This window comes from Haematobia irritans, chromosome 1 (assembly GCF_050003625.1).
Source record: "Haematobia irritans isolate KBUSLIRL chromosome 1, ASM5000362v1, whole genome shotgun sequence".
Classification (NCBI taxonomy): Eukaryota; Metazoa; Arthropoda; class Insecta; order Diptera; family Muscidae; genus Haematobia; species Haematobia irritans.
In genome coordinates, this window is record NC_134397.1 from 59,452,706 (window position 1) to 59,469,969 (window position 17,264).

The window sequence follows — 17,264 nt, forward strand, 5'->3', positions numbered from 1 at the left end:
CATGTAGTGCGGTCTCAGTAGACCTGCCCTTCGAGTATGCATGCTGTCCTTTCGAGAACAACGTTGAATCGATGCTAGTTCTAAGATAAATATCTATCATCCTCTCCAGAGTCTTAAGTAGGAATGAGGATAAGCTGATTGGTCGGAAATCCTTCGCCCTCGAGTGAGAGGCTTTTCCCGCTTTAGGTATGAAAACGACTTTTGTTTCCCTCCACTTTCCTGGGATGTATGATAAGTTGATACATCCTTTATATATCACTGACAACCAGGGGATAATTTTGTCAATTACAGCTTGTAATTCCGCCGGAGTAATTCCATCAGGTCCGGGGGATTTGAATGGTCCAAAGCTATTTAGCGCCCATCTTATTCTAGTTTCCGATACAATTTCCTCGACAGGAAACGACCGCTGAGCAACTGTGGCACCGCCAGTACATGGTTCAACCGTCTGATTTCCAGGAAAATGTGTGTCCAATAGTACCTCCAGCGTCTCCTCACTGGACGTTGTCCAATTTCCCTCCGATGTTTTAATGAAACCTGGAGCGGAGTTGGTGGATGCTAGAACTTTCCGTAGTCTGGAAGCCTCGGACGTATTCTCAATACTGCTGCAATAGTCATTCCAAGAGTTATGCTGAGCCTTTCTCAGTTCTCGCTTGTATCCTCTCAGATTCCTCTTGTAAGCGTCCCAGTCCTCAGGGGCTCTGGTGGACTTTGCCTTGTTAAAGAGCTTCCTGCAGGATTTCCTCATATTACTTAATTCCGTAGACCACCATGGTGGTCGATGTTTCCCCCTTGGCTTTCCTCTAGGGCATGCAGCTTTCAGTGAGATGTTGAAGGCCTTAGTAATCCGCTCCACTGCGTGTTCGATATCTTGCACATTTCTCATATTTGTCTCTGTTATTTCCGGTATCATCATATTGAACGATTCCCTATACCTATTCCAGTCAGCTTTCCTAACATTTGGCGAAAATATGGTCTTGGTGATATGAACATCAAATTTGAAACTGATGTAGCGATGATCTGAGAAGCTGTGTTCACTTAAAACCTGCCACTCAGATATCATTTCATTCAGTTCTTGCGAGGCCAAGGTGATGTCCAAAACCTCTTGCCTGTTTTTAGTGACAAAGGTTGGGGCATCTCCCTTGTTGCAAACTACCAGATTAGTACGCAAAATAAACTCTATTAGCGACTCTCCCCTTGCATTAGTATCACTACTTCCCCAAATACTATGATGCGCATTCGCATCGCATCCCATAATGAGTTTCGTCTTTGTTTTCAGTGACTCCTCAACTAAGGTCTTAACGGCACATGGAGGCATCTCCCTGTCATGTCCCATATAGACCGAAGATACCCAATATTTGCATTTGGCTATTTCTAAATTGGCAACGACAGTGTCTGCATTGCACATTGAAGGAAGCAGAAACAAGTTAAGCTCGTTTTTAGCAATTATACAGGCTCGAATTACATCATTACCAGTATACTGCAATAGTTTGAACCCCGGAGTACTTAATTCACATATTTTGTTTCTATAAACATATGGTTCTTGAATAAGAACTATGTCTATGTCCCCTTTCATCAGGAGAACTTTTAAGGCAGCACATGCAGCCTTACAATGATGAAGATTTATCTGGAGGATCCGTAGGACCATCGAGATTTTCAACAACCGTCACATCAGCCGCTTCAATCGAGTCATCAAGAATGTCCTCTTCAGAGATATCGGTGACTCTCGCAATAACCATAGGTTCGACTTTGGTGAGTTCTGAGGCAATAGAAGCCTCCTCACGCATACGGTATCTATCCATGTCTTCAACTTTGGTATCTCCCTCGACTTCGCAAGAGGATCCGCTTACTTCTGATTCAGACAGGGGCTTGTCCATTTCTGAATCCTTTAGCTGATCGTTTTTATACACCTTCATTTGGATATAATGAAAGCCATAACATACACGGCCCTGGGACTTTGCCAGATGTGGCAAAGACTGAGTGTTCAATATAAACACTGCATGCCGTCTTGGTCCATCCACTTCATCCAAACGGCCAACCTTCCAATCAGCTGTTGGAAGATCTGGATTGCATCGTTTCAGTCTATTTAAAATAGATTCAGGGTCAGAAGGGTTTGCAGGTATCCAGGCATGTGCTCTAGGTCTAGCCGGTATGTCTTTCTTCTCGACTAACTCTAGAGCAGCTCCTTCCCAAACTTCACCAATTAGTATCAGAGCAGCTTTAAAACATTCTATAGACCTCTGGTCCTCAAATGCGACTAGCTTAAATCGTCCTTGATACCAACCAGCCTCTTGGTGTCGAGGATCTGGGCCGGGAAACTTTTCCAGCACCTGTGAGTAGACGACAGACAGAGCATTCTCAATTTCCCCCCATTTTTGCTTTGGAACCATACCGTCCAATGCTCCTTTATTAATGATAGCCATCACAAGGCTATCTTTAGCAACTGAGGCAAACGATCTTTGATCCCTTTTGGAGGATGGCAGCTCATCCGGCGATCGTTCCCTTTTTCCAGTCTCAAGAATTCCTTGAGCCCATTTTAAGGAATCGCTTTGTTTAGCCGACAGCGTGCTTGGGTCGACTGATCCTAACTTCTTTAGGATAAACAAAGCATTTCTGCGTTCCTTGAATCTCTTTCGTGAGGGATTACCTCCTTTTGATGTCGTTACCTTAGAAAAAGTTCGACTTGTCAGAGTGTCGCCACCTGTCGACCCGTCTACAGGTCGACTAATTGGGCCTAACTCTTGGTCATTGCCCAGATTTATAACCCCAGTCGATACCCGTCCACTGGGCCCTGAAGTTAGCAACCCAGTGGATGACTTGGAATTTCGCTGCATGGTGGCTTAATATCCCACCACACTTGAAATTCGTAGTAGGTACCTATTACGATGAGTTTATCCGCTATTGAAAAACACGTCCGTTCCGTTCGACGGTTGAATAGAGAAGGGACCGTGGTCTGGACCCGGCAGTTAAGTAAGACTCATACCACTTCCTCTGCCAGTGCCCAGCATTATCCTTTAGAAGAAACAAGATACTGAGCTCCTTTACCTTTCGGGCTCTCTCCGATCAGCGGAAGTGTAGCTTAAGGGACATACTTGCCTTCGTCAGGGCCTCTGGTTGGATGTTTTAATCAATTTTAAGAAAGATAGACAAATGAAAGTTCTTGAGCGACTTTAAAGGAGACCACCTCAGGAAGAAGTTGACAAAATTACCTCGAGGAAACACAATGGAATTATAGTGGTTTAAGTGACCTACAACCTAACCTGTGATACTTTTCCTTATTCGTAGGTTTTTTTCGACAGGTGCATTTATTATGATGAATTTTTAATTTTTTAATTTAATGTAACATTTTTTAATCAATTTGTAATTTAAAACTTATTCAACTTACCCAATGGCTAGAATGTGATATTTTTCTTTTTATTTTCTTTTACTTTAACATATATGGCTATGTGTAGTTTTGTAAGTGTTAATTTGGTGAGTTTTTTTTGCAAAATTGAAATTAAGGAGTTAAATTTCTTACCTGTAAATAAAAATATTATTAAAATTATTATTGAAGTATATGAATTATGGAAATTGTTGGTAAATATGCTGTTTAGTTGTAAATTAGATGTAGGCAGTAATAAAGTGTCTTTTTCAACTGCTATATTGATTCATTTTATGAATTAATATGAACCTCGTAGGATTGTTCTGCCAGTATCGATGCAATGTCAAAATGTACTTCAAAATTGGTTGGTTAGTTTATTTTCAGTGGTAACTAAATCAGAACTTTTTAAACAAATTAAAAATTTATTTTAATATAAACTTCTATAATGTAAATTGTCTAATGAATGTTATGTGTTCATATAGAATTTGCTGTCGGCTATGTTTTAATTGATAGATGAATTTAAAAATTAAAAATCCCGATTTTTATATTACATCATTGTGCAAATTTCACCACTTTTTCTTATCAAAGTATATTTTTTATTCTAAAAATGACACATTAATTATATTATGTATATTTTTGTTTGTACATATTAACTAAGTCTAATGGTAAACTTGTAGCATTTGTTGCATTAACATATAATTCAACAATAATACCTCTATGCATCCCCATCCTCCTCATCCATGGGCACAACTTTAACTAAATTAACTTTGGACCGCATAACATGAAATTTACGCATTTCTTCCATTTCTTCTTTGGATGGATCTATACCATGTTTTCGTTTTATATGAACTCTTAATCTGAAAGAAGAAAAACAAGAATTTTCTATTTATAGCAATTACCCTTTTTTGTTAATATTTGATCATACTTGGCTTTTGCCGGATATCCCCGCTGGCAATATTGACATTCAAATGGCATTGTACTATGAGTAAATTCGTGATTTCTTAATGATGTGGAAGACGTAAAGAATTTGCCACAATTCGGATGATTGCAGCCAAAACGAACATTGTTATGTTTAACATTTTTGTGCGTATTTAAATGACCAATATGGGCAAATTTTTTATCACATAAATTGCAGGCATAGGGAAAGTCACCATTATGGAAACGCATATGAACTTCTAGACTGCGACGTATTGCAAAAACTTTCTTGCATATATTACATGTGTAACCAGTTTTATCGTGAGCAGTTTGTACATGACACTCCATAGCCTGTTTGGTGGTATACATACGATTACAGTGGCTACAAGGATATCTTGGACGATCGATTTCATGACACTGTCGATGAGCCATCATACGTGAATAATTGGGATATTGTTTATGACAAACATCACAAGAAAAAGAGCCCATATGTCGTTTACGAGATTGTAATACATGGGTTTTACTTTCCTCTTTTTCCAAATCCATATCGTCCAACTCTTCTTTAGGTGCTTCAATTACCTCATAGTGAAATTGACTATCATCGATATCATCTTTAGATTCCAATGATATATATTCTTTATGAGGCACTATACTATTATCTTGCCACAATTGCGAGTCTTCATTATATTGTTCTTCATTTCCTTCCTCGTCCTCCTCATCTTCCTGTTCCTGTTCCTCTTCCACGTTTTCTACGACAAATCTGGCATATTTGTTACTACTGGCATTTTCCAATGAATAATTTTTACTTTTATTAAGGACCATCAAATCTAGATTGCTAGAAGGTGATCTGATTTTTATAGTCTCTGAAAAACAAATATTCAAATACATATTGAAAGAAAAATATATGTAGGTCATATATAAAAAAATTAAAAACAATGTATACCAAAATTAAAAATTGACAATAATTAAAAATTTGCGGTTGGTAGAATTCTACCAAAAATGGTAAGTTTTTTACTGTTTGGTAAATTTATAGAATTCTTAATCTTTTGGTAGATTTTGCAAACTATTCAACTCCAATTATGAGGTACTTTAAATATGTTTCAGAAATAAAATTTAGATAAAATGTTGTATAGAAATAAATTTTTCAAAAAAAATTCTATAGAAATTAATTTAAAAAAATAAATAAAATTTTGAAAACAAAAATCCATAGAAATAAAATTTTGACAAAATTTTCTATAGAAATATTTTGACAACATTTTCTATAGAAATAAAATTTTGAGAAAATTTTCTGTAGAAATAACATTTTCAGAAATTTCTCTGTAAAAATAAAATTTTGAGAAAATTTTCTATAGAAATAACATATTTTGAGAAAATTTTCTATAGAAATAAAATTTTGAGAAAAGTTTCTATAGAAATAAAATTTTGAGAAAATTTCCTATAGAAATAAAATTTTGCTACAATTTTCTATAGAAATAAAATTTTGCTATAATTGTCTATAGAAATAAAATTTTGCTATAATTCTATAGAAATAAAATTTTGAGAAAATTTTCTTTAGAAATAAAATTTTGACAAAGTTTTCTATAGAAATAAAATTTTGGCAAAGTTTTCTATAGAAATAAAATTTTGACAAAATTTTCTATAGAAATAAAATTTTGACAAAATTTTCTATAGAAATAAAATTTTGACAAAATTTTCTATAGAAATAAAATTTTGACAAAAATTTCTATATAAATAAAATGTTGCCAAAATTTTCTATACAAATAAAATTTTGAGAAAATTTTCTTTAGAAATAAATTTTTGAGAACATTTTCTGTAGAAATAACATTTTCAAAAATTTTTCTGTAGAAAAACAATTTTGAGAAAATTTTCTATAGAAATAAAATTTTGAGAAAATTTTCTATAGAAATAAAATTTTGAGAAAATTTTCTATAGAATTAAAATTTTGAGAAAATTTTCTTTAGAAATAAAATTTTGAGAACATTTTCTATAGAAATAACATTTTCAAAAATTTTTCTGTAGAAATAAAATTTTGAGAAAATTTTCTATAGAAATAAAATTTTGAGAAAATTTTCTATAGAAATAAAATTTTGACAAAATTTTCTATAGAAATAAAATTTTGACAAAATTTTCTACAGAAATAAAATTTTGACAAAATTTTCTATACAAATAAAATGTTGACAAAATTTTCTATACAAATAAAATGTTGACAAAATTTTCTATAGAAATAAAATTTTGCCAAAATTTTCTATAGAAATAAAATTTTGCCAAAATTTTCTATAGAAATAAAATTTTGATATAATTTTCTGTAGAAATAACATTTTGAGAAATTTTTCTGTAGAAATAAAATTTTGTGAAAATTTTCTATAGAAATAAAATTTTGACAAAATTTTTCGTAGAAATAAATTTTTGATAAAATTTTTTATAGGAACGAAATTTTGGTATAATTTTCTATAGAAATAAAATTTTGAGAAACATTTTTATAGAAATAAAATTTTTTCCAAAATTGTTTATAGAAATATTCTGCCAAAATTTTCCATAGAAATAAAATTTAGCCAAAATTTTCTATAGAAATAAAATTTTGATAAAAATTTCCGTAGAAATAACATTTTGAGAAATTTTTCTGTAGAAATAAAATTTTGAGAAAATTTTCTATAGAAATAAATTTTTGAGAAAATTTTCTATAAAAATAAAATTTTCCAAAATTTTGCTATAATTTTCTATAGAAATAAAATTTTGCTATAATTGTCTATAGAAATAAAATTTTGACAAAGTTTTCTATAGAAATAAAATTTTGGCAAAGTTTTCTATAGAAATAAAATTTTTACAAAATTTTCTATAGAAATAAAATTTTGCAAAATTTTGTATAGAAATAAAATTTTGCTATAATTTTCTATAGAATAAAATGTTGCCAAAATTTTCTATAGAAATAAAATTTGGCTAAAATTTTTTATAGAGACGAAATTTTGCTATAATTTTCTATAGAAATAAATTTTTAACAAAACTTTCTATAGAAATAAAATTTTGACAAAATTTTCTATAGATATAAAATTTTGACAAAATTATCTATAGAAATAAAATTTTGCGAAAATTGTTTATAGAAATATTCTGCCAAAATTTTCCATAGAAATAAAATTTTGCCAAAATTTTCCATAGAAATAAAATTTTGCCAAAATTTTCTATAAAATTTTGCTAAAATTTTTTTATAGAAACGAAATTTTGCTATAATTTTCTATAGAAAAAAAATTTTGAGAAAATTAAAAACAATGTATACCAAAATTAAAAATTGACAATAATTAAAAAATTGCGGTTGGTAGAATTCTACCAAAAATGGTAAGTTTTTTACTGTTTGGTAAATTTATAGAATTCTTGATCTTTTTTAGATTTTGCAAACTATTCAACTCCAATTATGAGGTACTTTAAATATGTTTCAGAAATAAAATTTGGATAAAATGTTGTATAGAAATAAAATTTTCAAAAAAAAAATCTATAGAAATTAATTTAAAAAAATAAATAAAATTTTGAAAAAAAATCCATAGAAATGAAATTTAGACAAAATTTTCTATAGAAATATTTTGACAACATTTTCTATAGAAATAAAATTTTGAGAAAATTTTCTGTAGAAATATCATTTTCAGAAATTTTTCTGTAAAAATAAAATTTTGAGAAAATTTTCTATAGAAATAACATATTTTGAGAAATAAATAGAAATAAAATTTTGAGAAAATTTCTTATAGAAATAAAATTTTGCTACAATTTTCTATAGAAATAAAATTTTGCTATAATTGTCTATAGAAATAAAATTTTGCTATAATTTTCTATAGAAATAAAATTTTGAGAAAATTTTCTTTAGAAATAAAATTTTGACAAAGTTTTCTATAGAAATAAAATTTTGGCAATGTTTTCTATAGAAATAAAATTTTGACAAAAATTTCTATAGAAATAAAATGTTGCCAAAATTTTCTATACAAATAAAATTTTGAGAAAATTTTCTTTAGAAATAAAATGTTGCCAAAATTTTCTATACAAATAAAATTTTGAAAAAATTTTCTTTAGAAATAAAATTTTGAGAACATTTTCTGTAGAAAAACATTTTTAAAAATTTTTCTGTAAAAATAAAATTTTCAGAAAATTTTCTATAGAAATAAAATTTTGAGAAAATTTTCGATAGAAATAAAATTTTTAGAAAATTTTCTATAGAAATAAAATTTTGAGAAAATTTTCTATAGAAATAAAATTTTCAGAAAATTTTCTATAGAATTAAAATTTTGAGAAAATTTTTTTTAGAAATAAAATTTTGAGAACATTTTCTATAGAAATAACATTTTCAAAAATTTTTCTGTAGAAATAAAATTTCGAGAAAATTTTCTATAGAAATAAAATTTTGACAAAATTTTCTATAGAAATAAAATTTTGACAAATTTTCTATAGAAATAAAATTCTGACAAAACTTTCTATACAAATAAAATGTTGACAAAATTTTCTATAGAAATAAAATGTTGACAAAATTTTCTATAGAAATAAAATTTTGCCAAAATTTTCTATAGAAATAAAATTTTGCCAAAATTTTCTATAGAAATAAAATTTTGATATAATTTTCTGTAGAAATAACATTTTGAGAAATTTTTCTGTTGAAATAAAATTTTGAGAAAATTTTCTATAGAAATAAAATTTTGAAAAAATTTTCTATAGAAATAAAATATTGACAAAATTTTAATAGAAATAAAATTTTGACAAAATTTTCTATAGAAATAAAATTTTGACAAAATTTTCTATAGAAATAAAATTTTGCCAAAATTGTTTATAGAAATATTCTGCCAAAATTTTCCATAGAAATAAAATTTTGCTACATTTTTTTTTATAGAAACGAAATTTTGCTATAATTTTCTATAGAAATAAAATTTTAAGAAAATTTTTTATACGAATAAAATTTTGCCAAAATTTTCTATAGAAATAAAATTTTGACAAAATTTTCTAAAAAAATAAAATTTTGTCAAAATTTTCTATAGAAATAAAATGTTGCTAAAATTTTCTACAGAATTTTGAAAACTTTTGCATGGAAATAGAATAAGCCACTATTATATGACCGCAGAATACGGAAGTATTAAGAAACAATTTCGAAAGAAATCGCAAAACTTTTAAGTAATTTTTATTTTTATTTTATATATTCCTCTCTAATCTACCTAAAGGTATTAAAAATCATTTGTTATTGTTACAAATACGTTTACATTACACTCAAAATCCACTTTTCGGAGATTTATACCCTGTTTCTGTATGTCGAACGAAAACCCAGTCGATTGAAAAGCAGTCACTCGTATTCGAATCAATTTGGGTTTCTCTATTTGTATGAGAGTACATTGACTATCAAAAATGGGTATTTTCAAATTTTTGGCCTGAGCATTGATTTAATGCCCTGTTCCTGTATATCGAACGAAACCAGTTCGAAAGAAAGGCAGTCACTCGAATTCGAATGTATTAGGGTTTTTCTATTTTTGAAAGCTCGATTCGATTGTAATGGAATACATTGATTATTAAAAATGAGTATTTTTAAATTTTTGGCCTGAGAATTCATTCAAATGTTAACATTTCTTTTACTTTTTTCTTGACACTTATTGTATATGTTCGTTTATTGCTCGACAACAAAATATAAAGTGACTTGCCTTTCGAAATAGGAGAACAAAACTCAATTTTCTTTCGTTTGGAATACGAACGAAAGCTTTCGTTCGATATACAGGAACAGGCCATTATATCGTATATTTGTTTGCCACTCTATGACTTGCCTGTCGACATAGAGAAACCCAAATATATATTTTTTTTCATTTGAAATACTCTCGTTCGACAGACAGGGTATTAAAATCTACTTTTTATAAGGCAAATGACAGATGAAATCTAGTTAAAGTGGTTTTGGATGTGTAATGTGAATGAGGTATTACATAAAATATTTAAATTAATTATTGCGTAGCGCTTATTTCCCGGGAAAACAATAGTGAAATATTATAAAATCCTGTTCCCAAGAAAAAACTCTTACCATTGTCTTCATGCTCGTCCAAAATTTGTTGATTGCTATAATCATCCATATCCAAATGTTCTTCCAATACGACCGTGTGTTGTACGTTATTACCAGCATTATAGTCTTCAGAAATATGATCAGTCATAGTGTCCTCTCTTTCAGTCTCCTCTTTAGTTAATGTCTGTGGTTCATTCACATTTTCTTGTGATCGTGTTTCCTCTGTTATATGCATACTTTTATAATTTTGTGGCAATTTTATCTTCGAATCATTGGTGTCCATGTATGAAAGGATCACCAATTGTTGTTGAAATTGCTCCAGTGACCGTTTTGAATCTTCCACTTTCTTATAGAAATCATAGGCCATTTGCAATTCCAAACCGCATGTCTTACACAAACAATGCGGGACATTACCACCTTCATTCAAGTCTATATCCGTGCATATGAGGAAGCATTCAGCATAGGTTAAATTGTCATCCTCATCATAAATAATAGTTACATCTAAATTATTATGTTTGTCTGGAATTTGTAAACATACGCGACATAGTTCAGACAAATCGTTGGGCAATTCTATCACTGTGCCCTCATCCATTTTCAATCAATTGCAGATACGAATTTTTGTATGTATAATGTCCCAAGAATTTCAATAAAGAATCGAATATATATTAAATTCCGCAGCTTAAATAATCCAATTTTAATTATTTTGATTCTGTTTGTTTACTCTGAACATCTGTTAGAAAGAGCTAATGTTTGCCTTTTTGTTGACTAACATAAAATAAAAAGCGTTCCATGATTCGTATGGGTCTTTCGCACATAACTAATGTAAAGTAGTGAAAGGGTTGTAATGAAAGAAGGGATGGAAGGGAGAAAGGGATATCACTGTGAACGGTTCAGTTGCAATGAAAATGCCTAGTACTTAGTGTGTAAATATAACCATAGCGATAGATGATAGGTGAACACTTGTTTGCGTATACATATTTCTTATGGAAATTTTACAGCAATTTTATCACACGAATACTATCATGAGAGTAGCTGATTGCTTTACCCTACCTATCGTTACCGTTATTAATTTCCTATTACTTTTACGTTACGCTATCGTCAGTAATTAACCGGGTTCCTGTAGGCATGCTGAAGAACTTGCATTAGAGAACAACATCTGCGACAAGCTGTAAACAAAAAAATATATGGATAATCAATAACCATCTTGGAGCCTTCCTTAAAATGGGTTTAATAGACGACACAACTAAAATACCCCTTGTAGAAAAAACGACAAATAAATTAGTGCCAATTTTAAACAATCCATCTAGTGATATGGATTTAAAGGAGGAGGGTAGTTTCTACATATTGATACCACTTGGTGTTTTTGTAATTATTATTTTGCTTTCATTGATGGTAAGTCATGGGAAAATAAATTTTCTTCTGAATTCTAAATGAACTTTGTTGGTATTACTGTTTGCAGGTTTATCTTATGGCCCGTAATCGTAGACGTTTGGCACATATCTATTGTAAAAAGCTTCAAAGCAAGAAACAGAATTTCAATTATGACAACGATTCGCCCTTAGAACAAGATACTGAGGCATTGCCTGAGGAGGAGGATAATGAAGACAATCCTACAAAGAGTTTGCTTAGGGGAAAACTACAAATTAATAATGTAAGTAGAAATTTTAATAATTAAAAGAAATGGTTTGATATTATGAGTTTGTACATGAAGAACATGAGATCTAGACACATGAAAGGGTAATGGGATTTTTAAAATACAATTCGGGCAATATAACAAAAATAACCAATCAGAAGACAATCCCAGTTGTGTTGGGCCTCTTAAAGAACATGAATACGGCAGTCTGAACCATAAGTCTGGAATTATATTTTAGCATTTTATACTAATTTCGAATTAAAAGAAAGGAGTGTCTAAATGCGTGAGAAGTCAAGATATCTTCCACCAAATCATTAGCTGCACTGATCATTACATATAAGATGACAAACGTCCCAAGGATTGCTTCTTAGAGGCTAATTTAAAATCAGTCACTGGGATCATTGGGTTCGGGAAATTTAAGGAGATATGCCAAAATCCCCAATGGACATCTGCCAACAAATCCTCACAAAGCAAGCCAAGATTCTAGAGGAGATCTTCGATTGCTTCTATAAGTCACCGGCATGCACTACAACTATTTTTGACGAAGCTCTGATATCACTGGTCGGGAGCATTTAGGATGTGGCAATAGGGTTCTCGGCAGCAGTATCTAATTAGGAATTTCCCCCAGCATCATGTGAAAATTAAAATTTCAAGAGCAAACAAAATACTGGACTTCGGGCTAATGTCCTATCTATTATTTGCAATATGAGTGTATTGCACATTACAGTAATTTTAGTTAAAATGAGTCTAAAAAAAACCTTAAGTGTTGGGTTTAAATTATGTTTTTTTCTCTTCTTTTCAGCGATATGAGAACTACTTAAGTACTTCTCACCTCAACAAATCTTCCGAATTATTTGCCTAAACCATATCTTGGACGAATTACTTACATTACAGTATTATTATATCAATACGCAAGACTAGTCAAATTAGTAAATACATATTTTTTCTGCACATATATTATTATTACTTACGTACATTCCCAACTAATATCTACTAAATGTAACAACATTTTATTTAAAACTTAAATATAATAAAATATCTAACAAATTTAAAAAACTTCACATTTATTGTAGTTTTCTCTCTATACAACTATGAAGTTTTTAAGCCATCATCGGAAAGCATTCTTGTAGTCAGATCATAGAAACCAAAGAAAAAGGCACCACCCAGTGTAATCCACATTACTCGAGGAACAAAACCGGCAAATAAACTAAAAATATAATGGAATGTATTTTTAATTTTTATATATCGTAATTATTACTTACCCTCTCAAACCCTTTTCCCTGTAGATTGACCCCAAAACCTTTGGTATCGATAATTTACGTATAGCGCTATTTTGTTCTGCCAACATTATACGTGTTTTAACCACATCCAAAGGAGTAGTTAGACCAGCTGATATACCACCAGCTACAGCTCCACACAAAGCCACTGTAAATGGTGTCGAATCTAAGCCTGTTACAGGCTGCCATTGCAATTTAAAAAATTCCCACAAAGGAAATTGTATTAGACTAAAAGGTATTTCACGCATTATTGTCGATCCAAAGCCTCTATAGAGGCCTCTACGTAGACCTTCAGTTTTATATGCAGTCCAAAGTATTTGTAAAGCTCCATGCTGTGATTTATTTCCTAAAGTTTGACGCCTTTGTTTTGCTATTTCTACAGGTACTCGTATAAGGCAAGCTAGCTAATAAGATCATATATTTACTAAATTGTATATAAGTAAGATAATTTGATCCAACTTACAACTTCAGCACTGGATGCTGAGGCCATGTGTACAAATGGGGAATTTTTTGTACACCCCGATAAATTACAAAATAATCTTTTGAAATTCTCATAAGCACAGAAAAATAATGCCGCTGTGGGGGCGCTACCTGCTGCCGCCGGTGCTAAGCCTTTGTATACACCTTTGAATCCACCGGATCTCCAGAATCCTCGTTCACTTTGGAGGCGAGTTTTTACCGTATCAATGGGAAACAAGGCAATATCCACAACCATACCAGCAACACCACCAGCCTATGGAGTAAAAATTAAGTTATTGGATTTTAATTTAATTTGGACAAACATAAATCTCTGAAAATTAATTTGCCTCAAAGAAAGCGCATTATCGAAATGGTAGTTAAGGGAAATATCGATTTATTTCTCCTTTAATGGGAGCAAATTCTACATAAGTTAATGTGTTAAATTAAGAATTGGAATGCGGCTCAATGACCTAAGAAAAGAACAATAATAAAATTGACCAGTAGATGCGAAAAATATTTTTTTGGATTTGTGATAACATTCATGTTGTAAAGACCTATAAGTAAATATTGTTTAAAAAATTGAGTGTTTGATCCAAACATAAAGAAACTTTTCTGTAGAGGGAAGAATTGCTAGCAATAGCAGACGATACAGTACAATCAGATGACGTCCCGGAGGAAAGGTTGCTATTAACACCTTAGGATAACCTAGCTCGAAGATTTTACAATATTCAAAAAATGCAATATATTTATGGAATGTTTGTAATATTAAAAAAAAACATGCAATAAATTTATGAAACTTTTACTGATCAAAATTAAACATTCCACTTTTGAAACTTTATATTGTGATAACCTACTAAGCCAAAGGTCATCGACACAAATATGCATTACCGTTTAATTTTCAAAAATAATTTATACGTAAGCAAATAGGCCTGATGTTCATTTGAAAATTAACGTTCTTCACTTACAACCAAGGCATTGATAAAATTGTGTTGTGGTTGGGCCTCAGAAGGGTTAATAGCAGCGACTCCTTGTTCTACCTCCATAATTAGAGAATTTTCAGTAGAGATTTATCAAGATAATTTGACAACTAAATACATTTATTCTTGTAACCAAGTGAATAATTTTTATTGAGTCACAAAACAAGTTTTCTTTAATAAATTGATAAATTATTAGGAGCCGTCCCCCATGATGTTATGTTATCGTTCAGCTGATATCAAAAGTAGTGTTGGAAAACGTTTTGTACGAGAACATAGTATTGCCCAACTTTCCGACTACACATAAAAAAACCTATTTCTTTTTTATAAAATTAATAAATAAATAGGATTTATTATACGACTTTCACACTACACTTCCAAAATCCATATTAACTTAATTTGAGATGAAGTTATTGAATTAAAGTTTAGTCAATAACTTCAAATCCAGTAGTTCTCAGCCGTGGGATCGCTTTCAGCTAAATTAAAGATATACTATATTTTTCAACGGAATGGTGATTTTAAAAATGTAATTTTTGATCATTGTGAGTTGAAGAAGCACTTCCAATAGTACAGTAAAGGCAGCATTTGTCTTGTACTGAGCTCAACGTTATTTTATGCATAACCACATCTTTACGCTACTTCACAGCTGCTACTAATTAGGATTTGACATCTGCTATATGCAACGTTGCATTTTATCGAACACTAACAGTAAGTTCAAAAATAAGTTAACGATATGCTTCGTCTGGACCAACACGAAGATTTGATAGGATTTCGGAATATCTATGCAAATACTATAACAAACAAAACACAATGGAGACCGAACTAGATATATTTGGTTTATCAATTGTTTCTGAGATTGAACCATTGAATTTAGGGGCTACGCAACTTAATTTTATCAATACTTTGGTTGTAAGTATTTTACATTTATTTAAAGCACGAACTTATATTAAAGCTATAGAATATTTAATAACGATAGATTTCATTTTGACTTTTGTGCATACCGGCCTTTAGGCTGGTGGATTTTCTGCCTTTGCAGTGGATGTTGCTATATTTCCAATTGATACTTTAAAAACTCGCTATCAGAGTAAAGATGGTTTTAAGAGATCTGGAGGTTTCAGAAAACTGTACAAGGGACTAGCACCAGCGGCAGCAGGAAATGCTCCCACCTATGCATTATTTGTCTGTGCATATGAAAATTTTAAGCAATTATTTGAGAATAAAATGGGATCTAAAAATTCAACATTTATAAACATGATGTCAGCATCCAGTGCTGAAATGGTATGCCAATTAAATTTTTTCATATTAATCTGAGTACTATGTTCAGTTTTCAAGCTGAAAACCAGTTTTTTCACGGTTACTTTTCTTAATTAATTAATTTAGAAATATAAAATGATTATCAATCAATTCATTGGATCTTTTCCATCCATTATTTGATAAGACTTGATAAAAATATAATAGTCTTCATAAATATTTTTGTATTTTTAATTTAGTGTTTTTTGGTGAAAAAACCGAACATAGTACTCACCTTTATTTTGGAGAAAGTTCATAATAAATGCGTATCTAATTAATTAGCTAGCCTGTCTTATACGAGTACCTGTAGAAATAGCTAAACAAAGATGTCAAAACTTAGGTCATAAATCTCAGTATGGAGCTTTACATATACTTTGGACAGCATACAAGACTGAAGGCATTCACAGAGGAATCTATAGAGGTTTTGGATCGACAATAATGCGTGATATTCCTTTTAGTTTAATACAATTTCCTTTATGGGAATTCTTAAAAACCAAATGGCAGCCTGTAACAGGTTTGGATTCATCGCCATTTACAGTGGCTTTGTGTGGGGCCGTATCTGGAGGAATATCGGGAGGATTAACAACACCACTGGATGTGACTAAAACGCGTATAATGTTGGCAGAACAAAATAGTGCCATACATTCATTGTCGATACCAAAGGTTTTGTATTCGATTTATAGAGAAGGAGGTGTTTCGGGGTAAGTTTTAATATCTCAGCAAATATGAAAGTTCCTTCTACATTAATTAAAATAAAATAAAATAGAAGATATACATCCATGTTTCGATATTCGGAATCGCAAATCGCAAGAATTTATTTATCTTGTAACGAAAAAATAGAGATACTCTGGGACTCCTAAGACAATTTTAATTCGAAGATCTCATTAAAGAGAACTATATTGCTAAGATTTAAGTTTATAAGTTTCAGGGTTAAGAAATTATGGCCAAAGGAAAATTTTGCGATTCCGAATTTCGGAACATGGGGGATATTAATTTTGAAACATTTTTTGTTGGGATAAATATTTAACTAAGTATAAATATAATAGCATATTTCATAAATATTTTTCTTTTTTAGCCTGTTCGCGGGTTTTGTTCTTCGTGTAACTTGGATCACATCGGCGAGTGCAATTTTCTTTGGCCTATATGACCTTACGACTAAAATGCTGGCTTCTGACAACTTAAACTGTTTTTGACTAGCTAAGTTTAAAAAATAAAATAATTTCGAAAATACTCATCTAATCTAAATATAGTTGACCATAAAGTTTTTAACCTATTTTTTATATCGATTTTTTTTTGGGGAAAAGGTAAACAATTTTATAGTATTTTTCATATTCATATTTACTTAATCAAACCG

The 17,264-nt window shown here is 30.7% G+C and overlaps 4 protein-coding genes across 4 annotated transcripts; 2 read left to right on the forward strand and 2 right to left on the reverse strand.

Annotated features, from left to right (window-relative positions):
• Positions 1-3,897: 3,897 nt before the first annotated feature.
• Positions 3,898-11,046, reverse strand: LOC142221032 (uncharacterized). The gene is made up of 3 exons (XM_075290521.1): positions 10,299-11,046; positions 4,284-5,136; positions 3,898-4,215 (listed from the first exon to the last, which is right to left on the reverse strand). Exons 1-3 carry the CDS (start codon positions 10,867-10,869, stop codon positions 4,074-4,076), a joined length of 1,566 nt encoding a protein of 521 aa, XP_075146636.1. The 5' UTR covers positions 10,870-11,046; the 3' UTR covers positions 3,898-4,073.
• Positions 11,047-11,387: 341 nt separating this feature from the next.
• LOC142221034 (uncharacterized) lies at positions 11,388-12,971 on the forward strand. The gene is made up of 3 exons (XM_075290524.1): positions 11,388-11,669; positions 11,737-11,928; positions 12,713-12,971. The coding sequence occupies exons 1-3, from the start codon at positions 11,499-11,501 to the stop codon at positions 12,770-12,772; spliced, it is 423 nt and encodes a 140-aa protein (XP_075146639.1). The 5' UTR covers positions 11,388-11,498; the 3' UTR covers positions 12,773-12,971.
• LOC142221033 (S-adenosylmethionine mitochondrial carrier protein homolog) lies at positions 12,958-14,849 on the reverse strand. The gene is made up of 4 exons (XM_075290522.1): positions 14,612-14,849; positions 13,651-13,920; positions 13,173-13,591; positions 12,958-13,117 (listed from the first exon to the last, which is right to left on the reverse strand). The coding sequence occupies exons 1-4, from the start codon at positions 14,687-14,689 to the stop codon at positions 13,000-13,002; spliced, it is 885 nt and encodes a 294-aa protein (XP_075146637.1). The 5' UTR covers positions 14,690-14,849; the 3' UTR covers positions 12,958-12,999.
• Positions 14,850-15,380: 531 nt separating this feature from the next.
• On the forward strand, positions 15,381-17,183 carry LOC142238754 (S-adenosylmethionine mitochondrial carrier protein homolog). Its single transcript, XM_075310480.1, has 4 exons — positions 15,381-15,529; positions 15,632-15,898; positions 16,193-16,611; positions 16,986-17,183. The coding sequence occupies exons 1-4, from the start codon at positions 15,431-15,433 to the stop codon at positions 17,101-17,103; spliced, it is 903 nt and encodes a 300-aa protein (XP_075166595.1). The 5' UTR covers positions 15,381-15,430; the 3' UTR covers positions 17,104-17,183.
• Positions 17,184-17,264: the final 81 nt, after the last annotated feature.

Excerpts from the sequence above, each read along its gene's own strand:
- LOC142238754 (XM_075310480.1), top strand. The coding sequence starts at position 15,431 with ATGGAGACCGAACTAGATATATTTGGTTTATCAATTGTTTCTGAGATT. Across the intron at positions 15,899-16,192 it reads CAGCATCCAGTGCTGAAATG|CTAGCCTGTCTTATACGAGT; the intron begins GTATGCCAATTA and ends CTAATTAATTAG. Across the intron at positions 16,612-16,985 it reads AGAGAAGGAGGTGTTTCGGG|CCTGTTCGCGGGTTTTGTTC; the intron begins GTAAGTTTTAAT and ends TTTCTTTTTTAG.
- LOC142221032 (XM_075290521.1), bottom strand. The coding sequence starts at position 10,869 with ATGGATGAGGGCACAGTGATAGAATTGCCCAACGATTTGTCTGAACTA. Across the intron at positions 5,137-10,298 it reads GGACGAGCATGAAGACAATG|AGACTATAAAAATCAGATCA; the intron begins GTAAGAGTTTTT and ends TTTGTTTTTCAG. Across the intron at positions 4,216-4,283 it reads GGATATCCGGCAAAAGCCAA|ATTAAGAGTTCATATAAAAC; the intron begins GTATGATCAAAT and ends TTCTTCTTTCAG.
- LOC142221033 (XM_075290522.1), bottom strand. The coding sequence starts at position 14,689 with ATGGAGGTAGAACAAGGAGTCGCTGCTATTAACCCTTCTGAGGCCCAA. Across the intron at positions 13,921-14,611 it reads ATTTTATCAATGCCTTGGTT|GCTGGTGGTGTTGCTGGTAT; the intron begins GTAAGTGAAGAA and ends TTTACTCCATAG. Across the intron at positions 13,118-13,172 it reads AGGGAAAAGGGTTTGAGAGG|TTTATTTGCCGGTTTTGTTC; the intron begins GTAAGTAATAAT and ends TTATATTTTTAG.
- LOC142221034 (XM_075290524.1), top strand. The coding sequence starts at position 11,499 with ATGGGTTTAATAGACGACACAACTAAAATACCCCTTGTAGAAAAAACG. Across the intron at positions 11,670-11,736 it reads TTATTTTGCTTTCATTGATG|GTTTATCTTATGGCCCGTAA; the intron begins GTAAGTCATGGG and ends TACTGTTTGCAG. Across the intron at positions 11,929-12,712 it reads GAAAACTACAAATTAATAAT|CGATATGAGAACTACTTAAG; the intron begins GTAAGTAGAAAT and ends TCTTCTTTTCAG.